We start from the raw sequence: 16,548 nt of genomic DNA on the forward strand, positions 1-16,548 counted from the left end.
ATCAGCCATGGTCACTGTCATGTTTGGCATCTTACCTCTGGTATACAGGCTCCTGTGAAACCAAACAATCCATTGGCATTGTCGCTTTTTTGTATTGTTAATCTTGCTGTGATGTTCTCTTGAGAAATACGAGCTCCACCATGTACAGAAACTAGCTTAAGTATAAATAATTCTTCTCCTTCTTCTTCATTGTCATCTTTTGCTGAAACGATGAATGATTTATTGGTTTCCCCTTGTCTGTATTCTAGGTACCCAGAAATAGGGTGCAAATCATTCTTTGCTGGAGTAGCATGAAGTTCATAGATTTCTTCTGGGGTCAATTTTCGCTCATACAACCTCACATCTTGCATCAATCCCGTAAATCTGTCATTGCCATTCATCCCTGCACCAATTCTCATTATCCCGGGACCTGAAATTAGAAATTAGTGTTAATATTTAATTTCAAAATAGAAATGTAACATAATGCAAAACAGCTATATCTTCTTAAATAGCTTCTTAAATCACAAGACAGATTTATGAAATAGAACCATTGCATTTAAAGATAACATGGCATAAGCCATATCTTTTATATAGCCAAAACTACTGTATTAACTAAACTTCTTCCACATTTCAAAGTTCTATAAAGGATATAATATGTGTTGACTAAAGATGAATCAATTTTTTAAAAACTATATTAAGACCTTTTAAAATATATTATTTTTCTGTGAAAGAACTGGCTAAGAAAAGTGGAAAGTGGGATGGATTCAAGATCAGAATCTAAGTTTCAATCCTTGTCTTGACAGAGTTGGAGAGATAATCTCTCATGACCCTTCTAGCTCTAAATTCTATGATCCTATTTAAGACAAAAATTGCTGAAGGCATCCCTATCCTTCCCCTTTCCCCCACCCACTAAACCCAACTCTACCTATCCCACTTCAACCCAATAAGGCACAATGTAAAGATCATTTTTTTCTATGAAACCTTATCTATTTCCTCTCAGACATAAGTATTATTTGCTTCCTCAAAATTCACAGGGCCCTCTCTTATTATGTTATCACCCACTTTCCTACTTTGCCTGATGTTCTGATTCTGGATATGTTTCTTACTAGATTTTAAGGTAAAGGCAGAGACTACCCTTTATTAATCTTTCAGCACCTAATTCAATGCTTCATACACAGTAAGCACTCAACAAATAGCAACATTTATGGATGGAAAATAGTTTTAAATGTAATTACAAAAATGTGGGGGAAATGGAATGAAATATTTTTCTCAATTATATATTTTTCTCGATAATATTTCTCAAATACTTTCTCAATTATGAACTTTTTATATCAACAAATAGAAGGAATTGTTAGGTAAAAGATAGATGTACTTCATGGCATATTTTTTTTTAATTCTGTGCAACAAAGGTGGATAGAAATAAGGGACTGGACTTTAATTTCATTAATACAAAGAACTCCTGGGTGAGGACATTCCCTCTATTAATATAGGTGGCCATAGTCTCTAAATGAGTCTTAAGAGAGTTGTCTAGAGTGCTGAGATTAAATGACATGCTCAGGGTCATACATCCAGTAAATATCAGAGAAAGAACTTGAACCCAGGTCTTCCTAGCTTGTGCTTTCCCATTTTGAGCTACAAAAAGCAACATAATTCATAGAAAAAGAAAAATAACAGACTCAGAAAATATTTATTTTCAAATATAACTGACAAACTAAACACATATATGGAACTAAACAATAACTAAACTAAACAAAACATGGAACTATTAAAAAGTCACAGTGATAATTTCTAATCTGTAACTAATATGAAAAATTTTCAAAAGAAGAAACACATATTATTAGTAATTACTTTAAAAAATATTCAACCTCACTGATCATCAAAGAGATATAAACTATAACAACTTTGAGGTACCAGCTCACGTTCATCAAATGAGGAAATAATGAGTAACAGTCTCCATGGGAGAAAACGTGACTGACTTTGCTCAGCTCTGCCTCATTCAAATCATGCGCAAGTCAAGACATCATGCTCGTGATGTCATTGGTTCTCTTCGAGAACAAAGGACAAATAACAACAACAGTAATAAGAAAGCTACCAATTATATGGTGCTATTATGTACCTGAAACTGTGCTAAGCAATTTACAATTATCTCATTTAATCTTCATAACAGCCCTGGGGAGTTAGCATTATTATGGTCTCCATTTTACAGATGAGGAAACTGAGGCAAATAGAGGTTATGTGAACTGCCCAAGGTCACACAGCTAGTCAATAAATATAATTTGCTAGGTGGCATTGAGGATAAAATGCTGAACTTGGCATCAGGAAAACCTGAGTTTTAATCCTGACTCAGATACTCAATAACAATGTGACCCTGAATATGTCATCTAACCTGTTCTCAGCCTCAGTCTCCTCCTCTATAAAATAGAGATAATTGTTCAACTAAACTGTATTTATACTAGGGAACCTCTGAGGTAAATTTCCAAGACAATAAGTAAAACTGTCCCAGTGGTAACATTTTTATAAACCACCACTAAGTTTCCTCCTTTTAAGTAGTCACAATAATCTGGAAATTTATAAACGTAACTGGCCACATGCCCACAGTTATGGCTGTGGACTAAGTAATTCAATACCATTTTGTCAGTGTAACAGGAGCATAATTCCCACTCAGTTAATTCATCTGGCTCCAAAATGACAGTTTTTCTATAATGTAAGTCCTATTCATTTTCCTATGGCATTTGAGAAGGAAAAGTCATTACCAGTTCATCAGACAGACAGCCTAAGTGAACAATCTTGCCATAAAATTTAGTTGTGTCCCTTTTCCTTCCTTCTTTCCTAGTTCTGTGGATAACTCCCTGACCTGGACATTATCCTACAATAACTTTTTTGGGGACATAAATGTATAAGCTATGGCTCCTTCCATTACTATGTTCAAAATCTATTTGAGGAGATAGAACATACATACATTAATATGTATATATGTATACATATACATATACATAGATATGTACATATATACATACACATACACACCCTAACAAGACTTCCTTCAATAATTTAATGATCTGTAATTTCCCATTGTTGCAGTAAATGGTCTTGTGGATTTGTAGTGGTCCCTCCAAAAAAAATTATCACCAGGTAGTCAATCTAATAATGAGTTTCTCCAAATTTATCAAAGCTCTTCTTGGCTAAAAGATAAACCATTACCAGATCTTAACCTTTTCCAATTTGATAAAAGTATTAATAGCTACCATTTATATTGGAAAAACCTGCTTCCCTTTAACCTCTCAACTCCATGATGAGGTACCAGAAGAATGTTTTCATGGAGGTGATATCCTTTTTTTGCAGACCCTTTAGTTCATTGGTATATGAAAACTTCCTCTACCAACGTAGATTAGCACCTGCTGTGCAACTTCAGCCTTTTAATTTAGCTGGTGGTACTAAGAGATTAAATGATTTGTCCAAGGTCATACAACTAGTACATGTCAAGGGCAGGACTTGAACCATTCTTGACTCTGAGACTAGTGTTTCTCCTGAGTTACTGACCCAATGAGTAGTGAAGATACTTCATTGTACTCTGGTTTGCATCTCTGATTTAATTTGCATAGCCAATATCCAAGTGTGACAACTCTTTTGACTGATGCAAATCATACCTTTGTTGGCAATTTATGTCTTAGTTTCCTAGGACACTCAGAAATTAAGCAATTTGCCTATGGCTACAGTATTTTAAAGGCAAAATTCAAATCCTAGCCTTCCTAACTCCAAGCATGGTCCTCTAACCACTGTACCACCCTGACTTCACTCTACAGGAGTAGCATTTAATAAATATTTGTTGAAATGGATTAAACTGAACCTAAAAAATTTCAGAGGAGAAAAAGTTCAGTTTAGGTTGCAATGCTTAGTATTGGAGGCCATAACTAAGAATCAATGGGGGCACTCCCTCCTCCACTGCAGACCACAAGCCTCTGCCAAGGCATACCAAGGGCATTAGGAAATTTGCTGTACATATTCTAAACAGGTGTACATTGAGTACTTCAATATCAAAAATGGGAAAGAAAACCAATTAATCAAAAAATCAATGAAGAACATGCTGAGAAAGAATGTAATCTCAGTACATTTTTCTTTGTTTATTGTTCAAAATAATACATATATATGGACAAATATTTATCTACTTACCCTATCTAACTGTTCACTTACCGGAGAAGCCATAATGAATGGAGAACAAATTACTAGAGTAAAGAAGACCTGAGCTCAATTACCCTCCAACCCATATTGGCTATGAGACCCTGGCAAGTCATTTAACCCTGTTTGCTTCAGTTTCCTCATCTGTGAAAGGAGTAGGAGAAGGAAATGTCAAACCACTCCAGTATCTTTACCAAGAAAACCCCAAATGAGGTCAGGAAGAATCGGATACGACTGAAATGACTGAACAATATGTATAAGCGTGAGTGTGAATGTGTGTGTGAGTGTGAATGTGTGTGTGTGAGTGTGTGTGTGTGTGTGTGTGTGTGTGTGTGTGTGTGTGTGTGTGTGAAGGGTTGGGAATGACAATGAGTTTGTGAACCTGGGTGCCTGGACATAAGGTGGTGCCTTCAACAAAAATAGGGAATTTCAGAAGAAAGGTGAGTTTAGAAAGAAAGATGATGAGTTTTGCTTTGGACACATTGAGTTTGAAAGACCTATGGGACACTCACTTAGAAATAGTCAGTCAGCACTTAGTGATGATTGACAGGAAGTCAGGAAAGAGACTAGTTGGTGATTTAGATTTAAGAGTTATCTGAACAAAAATAATAATTAAAACTATGGGATCTGATGAGGTCACCAAGTGATAATATACATACACAAATACTCCTCAAAACAGAAACACTTAATTCAGTTTAAACACAAGAATGTCTCTTCAAAGTAGCCCATAGAGTTCAGCTATGTGAACTCTTACTCATGTTCAATAGTTTTTTCCTAAACCTGCAACTTTAAAAGTAAGTGACTCATTTTTAATGAACACTTGCTTTTCCTAATACCTTCTAGCTTAGAATAACTCCAAATCTAATGAACTGGCTGTGAAGACTTCACTCACCATCAGCTATTGCTTCACCTTTCAAGCTCTTTAATCCTCGAGGCATTGGATTTCCGTCAAGGTAGAATTCAATTATGCTATCGTCCAGGATAATCAGAAGATGAAGCCAAATGTTTTCTTCCAAGTATTTCATGGCTGTTGTTTTGGCAACATAAGTAATATTGGAACCCAGGGTAGTGTAATGAAGCATAAGTGTTACATAGGAAGCATTTGTTTGAATCCTCACACCATAGTACATGGTTCCATTGTCATCATCCTTTTCTACTATAAATCCATTTGTATTGGCATTAGGGATCACCCAAGCTGAAAATGTAAAGTTGACAATTGTGTTATTCCTGGTGGTATGGTACTTTGAACTAATGGTTCCAAATGCATCCTCCATTCCACTGAAGTACAAAGCATCTGTTCCACTGTGATGCCGTCTCCTATGTGGCTGTGATTGCACGGAGCTGGGAAAAATTCCAATCAATAAAATATCTATCATTGGAGGTAATCCAGTAGTGAACTCACTGGATAGTATTTCCCAGCCTACTCGTACATCTCCAAAGGTGCCTTGTTGCCTCAAAACAGTGAAGTTGGTAATATAGGACATATCATCTTCTGAAAGGATGTCTTCTGCTACTTCCCGTTCCTGACAATTGGGGTCCAAGACAAAAACTCCAAAGGGGTCATCATTGAATGGGATCATTACTGTGATATGCAGGTTGGTTTCTGCTAGATGCCCACCAGGACCTGGGGATCCACCTGTGTTTGGAGATACAAAATGAGTAAGAACCCAGAATCTGAAACCAGTATATTGCATACGTAGAAGACTTTCAGTTTATTTAAAAGAATAATTTTTAACATTAAAAACAAATGCATATTTAACAAGGCTAATATCACCTATAAAAGAAATGTTATAGAAAGGGGGAAACAAAAAAAGTCAAATGGAAAGAAAAGGGGAATGTCTTTGTGAATTTCCGAAAGTCAGTGGAAAGGGCAAATTAAGAAGGAATAGGATAACAGAACAGGTTGACCATGAGTTGAAACTCTACCTCCTTCCCCTATTCTTTACTCAATCACCACCATAGCTCAGACCCTTATCAACTCTCAGCTAGACTCTTATAGCAGCCTCCTGATTAGACTTCCAACTTCTAGTCTCTCCTGCCTCCTATCTTCCACATGGATATAAAAATAATCTTTCTAAACCATAGTTGTGATGATGTCATTTTCCCTGCTCAAGAAATTTCAGTGGCTACCTATGGCTTCTAACTTAAAATATAAACTTCTCAGCTTAGCTTTTCATCCAGTCTTCCTTCTATCTCCTTTTCTGGAATAATTGCAAAATATTGCCCTTACGAACTCTAATGACTGCCTCTGTGGCCAACTTTCTATCCCCTGAAGAATTTTCTGAATCCATACCTTTGTACATGTTATTTCATGGCTGAAATGCAATCCTGCCTGACCTACACTTTTTAGAATCGTTATCTTCCTTCCAGGCTTCACTCATGTGCCACCTTTTATTGGAAGTCTCTCCCTAGTTGTTAGTGCTATCTTCTCCCTCAAATTATCATCCATATACTTATGTGTTTATATCCCTTCAGTAAAATGTAAGGTTCTAGAGAGCAGCAACTATTTGCCAAACTTTTTGTATCTCAATGGTAGGAGAGAACCTTGCACATAGTAGGTGCTTAATAACTGTTTGTTGGATTGATTTGGATTAGGATAAAAGTCTGTGAACAATATTGCCTTGCAAAACATCAAAAACTAGTGTCAGAGAAAATGAGCCTTCAGAAAGCTTGGCATGCATCCCAGCAGATGAAACTAGAAGAAGGACAATAAACAGATATGAAATGTAACCAATGTGCCAAAGTAGTTATATCTTCTCACCATCAGAGATAATAGAACCATCACAATTGGGCTCTGCCACCTCAGGATCCAAAATTCTATGTGAGGAAATGGGGAATGAAACATAAAGAAATTAAGTCAAGGAGAACAGTTGGGCGTATAGATACAAAGGAGAACTAAGAAGGCTGGCTAACACACAAGATGAATGAGTCAGAATTCAAAAACATCTTCACAAATCAGAACTTGGGTCTGAATCAAGAGGAAATTTAATAAGGACAAAAATAAGATCTTACACTTAGGTTCAAAATATAGGAATAAAACTAAGGCCTTACACCTCCACTTCACAAATGCAAGATGAGAGATGCATAGTTAGATAACAGTTTATCTGAAAAAGATATAGGGGTTTTAGTGGACATGCAGATGTAATTCTTTGGACAGAAAGCACAAAAACATGGTGATCTGCACTAATGGAAGGAATAACCACTTGGAGCAATCACACATATTTAAGTAATGTTGAAAATTATTTTTACACTCAATGCTCTGTCTTCAAGAAACTTTGAAATTTGGCCAGAACCATAGAACACCACCATTTAGCCAGTCTCCAATCTTCACAACCTTGTTATGTTTAACCCTAACCTGATCCCTCCTCCCTCATATCCAATCAATTACCAATTCCATCTCTTCAACATCTCTCACATACATCTGTTCCTCTCCATTCCTACTACCACAACATTGACACAAGCCCTTGTAACCCAATGCCCAGGCCACTGCCATAACTCCAAACAAGAAGATGTCTCATCTCCATCCTCTCCTCCCACCATTTAATCCATCATAATTTTCCTCATGCATGGCACTCCTTTTCTCAAATCCATAATATCCAAGTTCTACAATGAGTAAAGTACAAACTCCTTTTTGGCTAGCATTCAAAATCCTCCACAACTAGGTGCTACCCACTTTTCCAGCCTTATTTCATATAATATGTGTGGGAACACACTCTAGAACCAAATAAATTGGACAATTTCTGCCCCTCAGCATAACCTGAGCTGCCTAGCCTTAATACATTTGCTCCTGCTGTTCCCTGTGTCCACAATGTCCTTACTCTCCATCTTTGTTAAACTCCTATCTATCTTTTAAATCCTACCTTCTCCATTCAGCTGTCCATGATCCCTTTGATAATATATCCCCCCCCTTTAGACTTCATATAGCACTTTATTTTAAACGTGAAATCAAATCCTGCCTCTTACACTTACTAGTTGAATGACCATGGAGAAGGTATTTAGCCCTCTCTGAGTCTCAGTTTCCTCATTAAAAAATGGGGGCATATACCTATTGTAAATATCTCAAATAGATCATCCACGTGAAGAACTTTACAGACCTTAAAGCACCACAAAAATTTCAATGACTATAGCTATTATTGATGTTAATATGTAACAGAGTTACATGTATTTTTGTCTTAGCACCCTAGCAGAATATACATTGAGAATAAGGACCACATACAATATAAGCTCTGTATCTTCCTTGGCACTAAACAGTGTTCTACACACAGTAGACACTTAATGTTTGTTCCAATTCTTCCTTCCCATTATTGCAATATGGGAAGGCTTGAAAGAAATGTGTTCTATACACACTCTGAAACAAGCTGTGATCCCAAAATTAAATATGAAAATATAACTTCTAAGGAGAGATTAGGGTAATGATAAAGTATTCTCCCCCATGTAAGTACCTTCTACATGAAGACTCTCTCCTTTTGAGTTTACATCCCATTTATACAGTCTATATCTTGTATGTGCATCAGTTTTTACATTTTATCTTGCTCATTAGCATGTGAGTGCTTTGAGGGCAATAACTATATTTTTACCTTTCTTTGCACTCCCAGTGCTTAATACAGTGCTTGGCATATAGTAAGTGCTTGATATTCTTGTTGATGATGACAGTGGTGGTGGTAACAAGATGTTTCCCCTTGGAACTTCTATAGCTCTTTGCTGTGCACATTCCTAATGATGTGTATGTTTTAGTTGTCTGCATCCCATACCTGCTCACCTAAAACTCCCGGAAGATAGAGTCCCTGTCTTATCTAAACTTAGTATCTCTTTCAACACCTATAACAGTGATACACACACACACACACACACATACACACACATATGCACACGTACATGCACATGCACAATGGAATATTCTTAACATCAATAACAAAATCAACAAAATCTAATTTTCTATGGGTATCTGTTTAAGTATAAGCTATAGCACCCTGGTGTTAATAGTAAGAAAATCTAGAGAGAAATCATACCTGAAACGTTCACAAGCTTTAGAATATAAAATTCATTGAACTCAGGGATTTTATCTGGAATAGCATGGAGAGTTATTGGCTTGGATACTTCTCCATCCATGAACATAACCATCCCTGAAGTTTCACAGAACTCTTGTCCAGGCTGTAGAGCAGAATCATTGTCAAACAACTGCCACATCAATGATACATTGCCAAAGTGTCCTCTGTGCCTCAGAATCCTGGGAAATTAATCATACCAAATAAGATTCATTTGTAATAGGTTCATAAGTAATGGATCATAAATTGAGTAAGAAAGCCAGACAGATTTCCTCTGTAATCTTCAAATAGACATTTTTCTATTTTCCTATTCACCATCCATCTTTCAGAGTTTTCCAGCTAACCATGAAAAAGGTTCACCTAATTTGTTAGGGGTATGTCATGTCAGGTCATGTCACGTCATGCAAAAATAGCAGGATGGCTAAGGTAAGATACCTTAGCTTTATGTTATAAAGTAAAATATTTTTACTAGTCATCATACTTAAAATCTTGAATAGCAGGAAAGTCTGAAACTGAGCAAAATGTACATATTTTAGATTAAAAAATATCAAAATGAGAATAAAAATAGAATTAATATTTACTTACCAAAATGCATTAGTTTTTCCTTCTTCTACAACTTTGTCCACAGGCTCCAAAGAAAAAATACCATTGGGATCATCATTAGCTTCAATAATAACAGTTGCCATCCCATATTTATATACTACTGTGTCACCTAGTTTAAAATACAAAAAGGAAGAGTTTCAAGTAACCATACCAGAAATGTAATTTCTGTTACATTCAAATCCTATCCTATTTATTTATTTCATCTCAATACATCATTTGTATAAGTTTAAATCTATTTGCAGGAATGAAATCATTTTCATCAAGTGCCAGATGATAAATTAGTAATGCTACATTTTTTCCCTTGAGACTTTCATTTTTAATGGAATTCATTATCTCCCACCCACACCTCTTCTTAACTTACCTATTATTGTCAAGGACACTACCATCCTCCCAGTCCTCCAATCTGGATGTCATCCTTGACTCCTCACTCTCACCCCCCATATCTAATCAGTTACCAAGTCCTGTAACATCTCTACCTTATGTCCTCTTCTCTCTTCTGAAACTGCCACCACTCTAGTGCAGGCCTTCATCAACTCATGCCCACACTATTGCAACAGCCTTCCAGTGTGATGTCCTTGCCTCATACCTCTCCCCCTCCAGTTCATCCTCCACTCAACTATCAAAGTGATCTTCTCAAACCCAAGTCAAACACATTATACAGGACTCCGACAACTGAATAAACTGCAGTGGCTGCCTATCATAGCTAAGATAAACTACAAAATCCTCTGTTTGGCTTTTAAAATCCTTTATGAAGGGTGCCTTCTCACCTTTTCAGTCTTCCTAAACCTTACTTCCCCTCCACATACTGGACAATCCAGAAACACTGGCCTCCTTGCTGCTTCTCTCATAAGACACTCCAGACTTCATGCATTTTTTCTGGCTGTCTCCCATGCCTGGAATTCTCTCCTTTCTTATATCTGCCTCCTGGCTTCCCTGGCTTCCTTCAAGTCTCAACTAAAATCCCATTTTCTATAACAAGCTTCTCCTAGTCCTCTTTAATGCTAGTGCCTTCTCTCTGGGATTAACTCCAATTTGTCCTGTATCTGTATGTATCTTGTTTGTACATAGTTGTATGAATGTTGTCTCTCTCCTATTAAATTGTAAGCTCCTTAAGGGCAGGGATTGTTTATTGCTTTTCTTTATATCCCCAGCACTTGATGGCTATTGGTATTGAATAGCACAGTGGCTGGTACATAGCAGGTGCTTATTAAAGGCTTTTTAATGTAACTTGATTTGCCTAAACAACCATATAATACCAAATATCCAACATTCATTAAAAGCCTACTATGAGAAAGGCATGATGCTAGAAGCCAGGACAATAAAGCCAAAATAAAAAAGCTATCCCTGCCTTAAGGGAGTTAGCTTATGACTGGGAGGATAAAACACACACACAGCAAGGTCCTTAGTTCAGGGCCTTTTTGCTTCTCGCTACTCTAAAGGTCTTACTGTGACTCCCATATTCTAGTCTCTCCCTTTTGCAATCCAAGCTACTGCTACAGTTATCTTGGCTCAGGTAAAGATCTAACCATGTTTCTCTGAAGTTAGAAAATCTTCAGTCACTCCCTATTGTTTCTGGGATTAAAAAACAGCAACAACAACCACAACTCCGCCACAGGGCATTTAAGGCTTTCCACAGTCTAGCAACCACTTGGTTACTCAGACTGTCATCTTACTCCCTTTCATGCATTCTCCATTCCAGCTAAACTAGACTGCTAGCTGTTCCCTGAGGTCAACTTCATCTTCCTGCAGGTGCCTAAGTTGTGCCCCTACCTATAATGCCTTCCTCCAAATCTTTCCTCAGAATCTTTATCTTCCTTCAAGACCAAGTTCAGGTCGGGGCGGCTAGGCAGTGAAGTGGATAGAACACTTGCCCTCGAGTCAGGAGGACCTGAGTTCAAATCCAGTCTCAGACCACACACTTGACACTTACTAGCTGTGTGACCCTAGGCAAGTCACTTAACCCCAACTGCCTCAAAAAAAAAAAAAGACTTAGTTCAGGTGCCACATACTCCATAAAGCTTTCTCTGATCCCTTTACTTGTTACTGCTCTTTTCTTCTCCAAACTTACTTATATGCAGATATATTATATCCCCCCAATTCCTTTTGATTGCATGGGCTTTCACTTTTGTCTATTATTTCCTGTGCTTAGCACAATGCCTTTCACAGTAGATCCTTAATTAGTATTTGCTGACTTGACATTAGTTTCATTTCTCTTAGATATAGTTTCTACATCTAGTTTTCTATCATCTAGTAAGGAACAGTGGATAGATAGAACACTGACCCCTGAGTCAGGAAGATGAGTTCAAATCCAGCCTCAGATGATACTTACTAGTTTTACATGACCCTGGACCAGTCAGTGAAAACCTGTATACCTCCTTTTCCCCAAACGTAAAATGAGGATGATAATAATAACATCTACCTCTCAAGGTTGTTATGAAGATCAACTGAGAAAATATTTGTAAAGCATTTTGTAAACCTTAAAGTACTGTATAACTGCCAGTTATTATTTTTAAAATCATAAGATTGAATCAGATCATCTATAAGTCCTCTTCCAGCTCTAAAATTCTATGATTATGACTTGGAGCATAATTTAACTAGTTTAAATTATTAGAAAGGCATATAGCTGTTTTATACTTGTTTCTATGGCACAAACATAGTCACAGATGTGATTTGATTAATGCTAGATCCTTTGTTGGAGACATCTAACTCCCAACTGTAATAACCTTCTTATGGGGAAATACAGTGTGCTTTGTGACAATCTGCTTTATAATGGAGTTTCTAAGAAAACATTGTGGCAAAAATCAAATTCTCCCTGTATAAATCTGATTTCTGAAATCTTGCATGTATTTCCCTGAGGATACGCTTCACAACAAAAATGGACTGCTTCAAGACATACCAGTTCTTCACTTCAGGTAGAAGATGCTAACTCCAAAGCTTGTCTGGGGGCAGGGAGAAGTACATCAGGGCAGAGGACAAAAGAAAAATCCTCCCTCTGCCCCTTCTAAAATTAAATATTGATTAAAGAAATGCAGATTAAAACAAGCTTGAGATATCATTTTACACCTATCAGACTGGCTAAAATGATTGAAGAGGAAAGTAACAAATGTTGGAGGGGATGTGGAAAAATTGGAACACTAATTCACTGTTGGAACTGTGAACTGATCCAACCATTTTGGAGAGCAATCTAGAATTATACCCAAAGGATTATTACCTATACCCTTTGACTCAGCAACACCACTACTAAGTTTATTTCCAAAGATGACTAGAGAAAAAGGAAAAGAACCTATATGTTCTAAAATATTTATAGCAGTTCTCTCTGTGGCAGCAAAGAACTGGAAATTACAGGGAAGCCCATCAATTAGGGAATGGCTGAACAAGTCGTGGCATATTATCACGATGGAATACTACTATGCTATAAGAAATGATGAGCTCAATGATCTTAGAGAAACATAGATAGACTTGCACACAATTATGAAGAGTGAAATGAGCAGAACCATGAGAACACTGTATACAGTTAACAGCAATACTGTTTGAAGAACATCTCTGAATGAATAAGTCATTTTGATTATTATAAATACTCAAATTAACTACAAAGGACATATGAAGGAAGACGCTATATGCATTCAAAGAAAGAACTGATAAATAGGAGTACGTATAGAATGATTTTATGTGTGTGTGTATACATATATATGTATATATGTATATATATATAAACACATACACACACACACACATATATACATATTTGTATCTAATGGTAGCCATCTCTAGGGCAGAGGGGAAGGGAAGAAAAAATATAGTTATATGATAACCTTATTATATATTTAAAAGAAATAGCAAGTTATACATAATAGATTTACAGTTTTATGTGCAATCATCTTTTTTTCTATTCTACTATGTTATAGAAATACTTGTTTTATTTAAATTCAGAATAAAATAAATAAAACTGAAGAAAGATATAAAGAAGTAAAATTAGCATTCATAGATCTGGAATATATGACTGACCACATTAGAAAATGACCCAAGGCTGCCAGACTGCAATGGAGTTGGACCATGAAGGGGAGCATATAACAATGATAATAATACAGTAATTAATATAGCTCACGTTCATAAGCTACTTTAAGGTATACAGAGTATTTTTCACATAGCAACCCTTTGAAATTTTAGAAATAAAAATATCTTCATTTTTAGAGCTGAGGTAACTGACTCTTCTATTGTCACATAGCCAGGGCATGACACATATGATGTTTAACATGCTTCCCCACTAGGAAGCCCGAGGACATTTAAACAGTATTTTTATAGAGCTACGTGATCCCCCTACATATTAGGATATAAACTCTTTAACAGCAAGGACTGTGTTTTGTTTCTTCTTCTTCTTGGCTTCCCCAGCACATAGCCCAGTGCTTAGCACATGACAAATATTTAATAAATGCCTGTTGACTGACTCCTGTCCCGCCTTGTCCCATACCCTGTCTGGGAGCTGGGTATTCTGAGTTTTCAATGAGCAAAGTGGCCACGTACACTCACCAGTGCACAAATTGGGAATGAATTATTTCTTAATTCATCAAATTAAGATGAAGCTTAAAGAATCTTTCCCTTCAAGGAGTTTCATCTGCAGTAAGAAAGGAAATGCCCAAGTAACAACAGTACAACTTAAAATGTAAGTGTGAATTACATGGGGCTACAGAATTCAAAACTGGAAAGGAGGAAACTGAGGTGAGTTATATGCCCAGGGTTGCACAGTTAACAAACAGTAGAGATGGGATTAAAAACCCGGAGCAATATGACTGAATCCAATGCTCCTTCCACTATGCCATGCTGTCTCTCACAGAATAGCATGAGGGCTAAGAAGAAAGACACCATCTTTAAATGAGAGGGAAGGGAAAGGGTGGCCAGAGGGGAAAGAAATCAGGGAAGGCTTCATGGAGGAGCTGGGTCATAATTTTAGAGGATTTTGACAGTTGGAAATAGGATGGGAGTCTATTTCATGAGAAAGAAATGGAATGGTCAAAGTCACAGAAGTGGGAGGGGGGATAACAAGACCAAGTAATGGTGAAGAATTCAGTTTGACTAGAATGTAAAGACCTTGATGTTGGGAACTGAAGGCTAAAGGAAAAGAACAGCAGAGAATGAGATGAATACATAGTGTCATGGAAGCAACAAACATGAGCTTGGATTAACTTTGAGAGATGGTGGAGGATAGAGGGGCCTAGCATGCTATGGTCCGTGGGGTTCCAAAGAGTTGGACGTGACTGAACAACTGAACAATAACAAGAACATAAAGTGCATAAAAGGGAATATGTGAATAAGACTGGAAAGGTAAACTGGCTTATTTTCATAAGAATAGGGTCAGGCCCCATGATTTTATTGGTACAGGTAACTCCTACCACCTCTTGACATCTTTGCAATTTAAAGACTGAGAGAATTGTCTTCTAGAGCAATGAGAGGTTATCACTCACCCAGGGTCACAAAGCCAATATGAGTCAGTAGCAAAATTTGAACCCAGGTCTTCCTGGTTTTAAGGCCAGCTCTCTATTCACTACTCTATTCACCATGTTGCCTCTCTTCAAAATACAATTCAAGGCAAATGAACTGCTATACAACTAACTTTCTAACCTGTTGAATTAAAGAGGATGACATAAAAGGGCTCATCTGTTTCAGGAATGTCATCTTCATTAACAAATATGGATATACTCTGTTCTCTTCTCCCAACTTCAAAAAATAGTGTTTCTTCGTTTTCAATAGGAACAAAGTCTCCTTCTTCTGCAATTGCTCTTCCATCCCTGGTAGCATATTGGACAGTGCAGGCAACATCAAGGGAGCCATTTCTGAGAACCGTAAAGTTAGCAACCCCACCTTCCTTAATCCATACCACACGAGGTTCTGAAATATACAGAAGAAAAAAAGACGTATCAAATTCTTTGATTCTTTATATTGGTTAGTTAGGCTCAAGATCACCTGTAGGTCCTTACTGCCTCTATACCTTTACTGATATTTCCCTCATGTGAAATTTCTCCCCACTGCCTGTCCAAATTCTATTTATCCTTTGCAGTCTATATAAAGACCCATCTCCACCATAAAGTTTTCTCTGACCCTCCAGCTCTCAGAGAACTCCCTTTTCTCTGCACTCAGACAGCTTGTTGAGTCTGGAGCAAACAATTCAGCCCAGTCTTTTTATGCAGTCTTGTATTATCTGTGAATAGTTTAGATGGATTATTTTTGTCTCCCCAATCAGACTGCAAAGTCTGTGAAGGAACACCTCACTTCTTCTTACTTCTGTGTCTCCCAAAGCACATTGCTGACATTGAGTATGAGCACAAAAAAATACCTTCTGATTGATTGCTACTAATATGTATCAACCAACATTGATTCAAAAAGTTCCTGCCATGGGAGAATTGGTAATACCCAATGCAACAAAACTGTGTAAAGAGATGAGGACAAAGGTTCCAAATAAACAGAATTAAAACAAAAATATTCACCAGCAACTAATAATATATTTAAAATATTCAAATGTTTAACAGCATGTAGTGCCATTTAATGCAACTTTTTATTCAAGCCTTTGGGAGGGAAAGAATTAACTTTATGGTAATCATGCAGAAGGCAGTCAGGCCAACCAGACACTGAACCAGCTGGACTGTAGATTCTAAAAGAAGACAAAAGGGAGATTCTTTTCTCCTCTACCAAAAGGAAAGCAAATAACAAGTGCTCTTTTGGGGCTTAAAAGGGAGAATTAGCCCAACAGTAC

General features: G+C 37.0%; 1 protein-coding gene across 1 annotated transcript in view; it reads right to left on the reverse strand.

The window, feature by feature from the left end:
- ADGRV1 (adhesion G protein-coupled receptor V1) overlaps positions 1-16,548 on the reverse strand; it is a 645,475-nt gene that overhangs the window by 580,755 nt on the left and 48,172 nt on the right. Inside the window, exons 16-20 of the mRNA XM_027864178.1 lie at positions 15,420-15,686; positions 9,786-9,912; positions 9,165-9,382; positions 5,048-5,791; positions 36-409 (exon numbers count right to left, since the gene is read on the reverse strand). Of these exons, the coding sequence (XP_027719979.1) occupies positions 36-409; positions 5,048-5,791; positions 9,165-9,382; positions 9,786-9,912; positions 15,420-15,686 (1,730 nt within the window). The remainder of the gene's footprint in view (positions 1-35; positions 410-5,047; positions 5,792-9,164; positions 9,383-9,785; positions 9,913-15,419; positions 15,687-16,548) is intronic.

This window comes from Vombatus ursinus, unplaced genomic scaffold (genome assembly GCF_900497805.2).
Source record: "Vombatus ursinus unplaced genomic scaffold, bare-nosed wombat genome assembly UNPS02014774.1, whole genome shotgun sequence".
Classification (NCBI taxonomy): Eukaryota; Metazoa; Chordata; class Mammalia; order Diprotodontia; family Vombatidae; genus Vombatus; species Vombatus ursinus.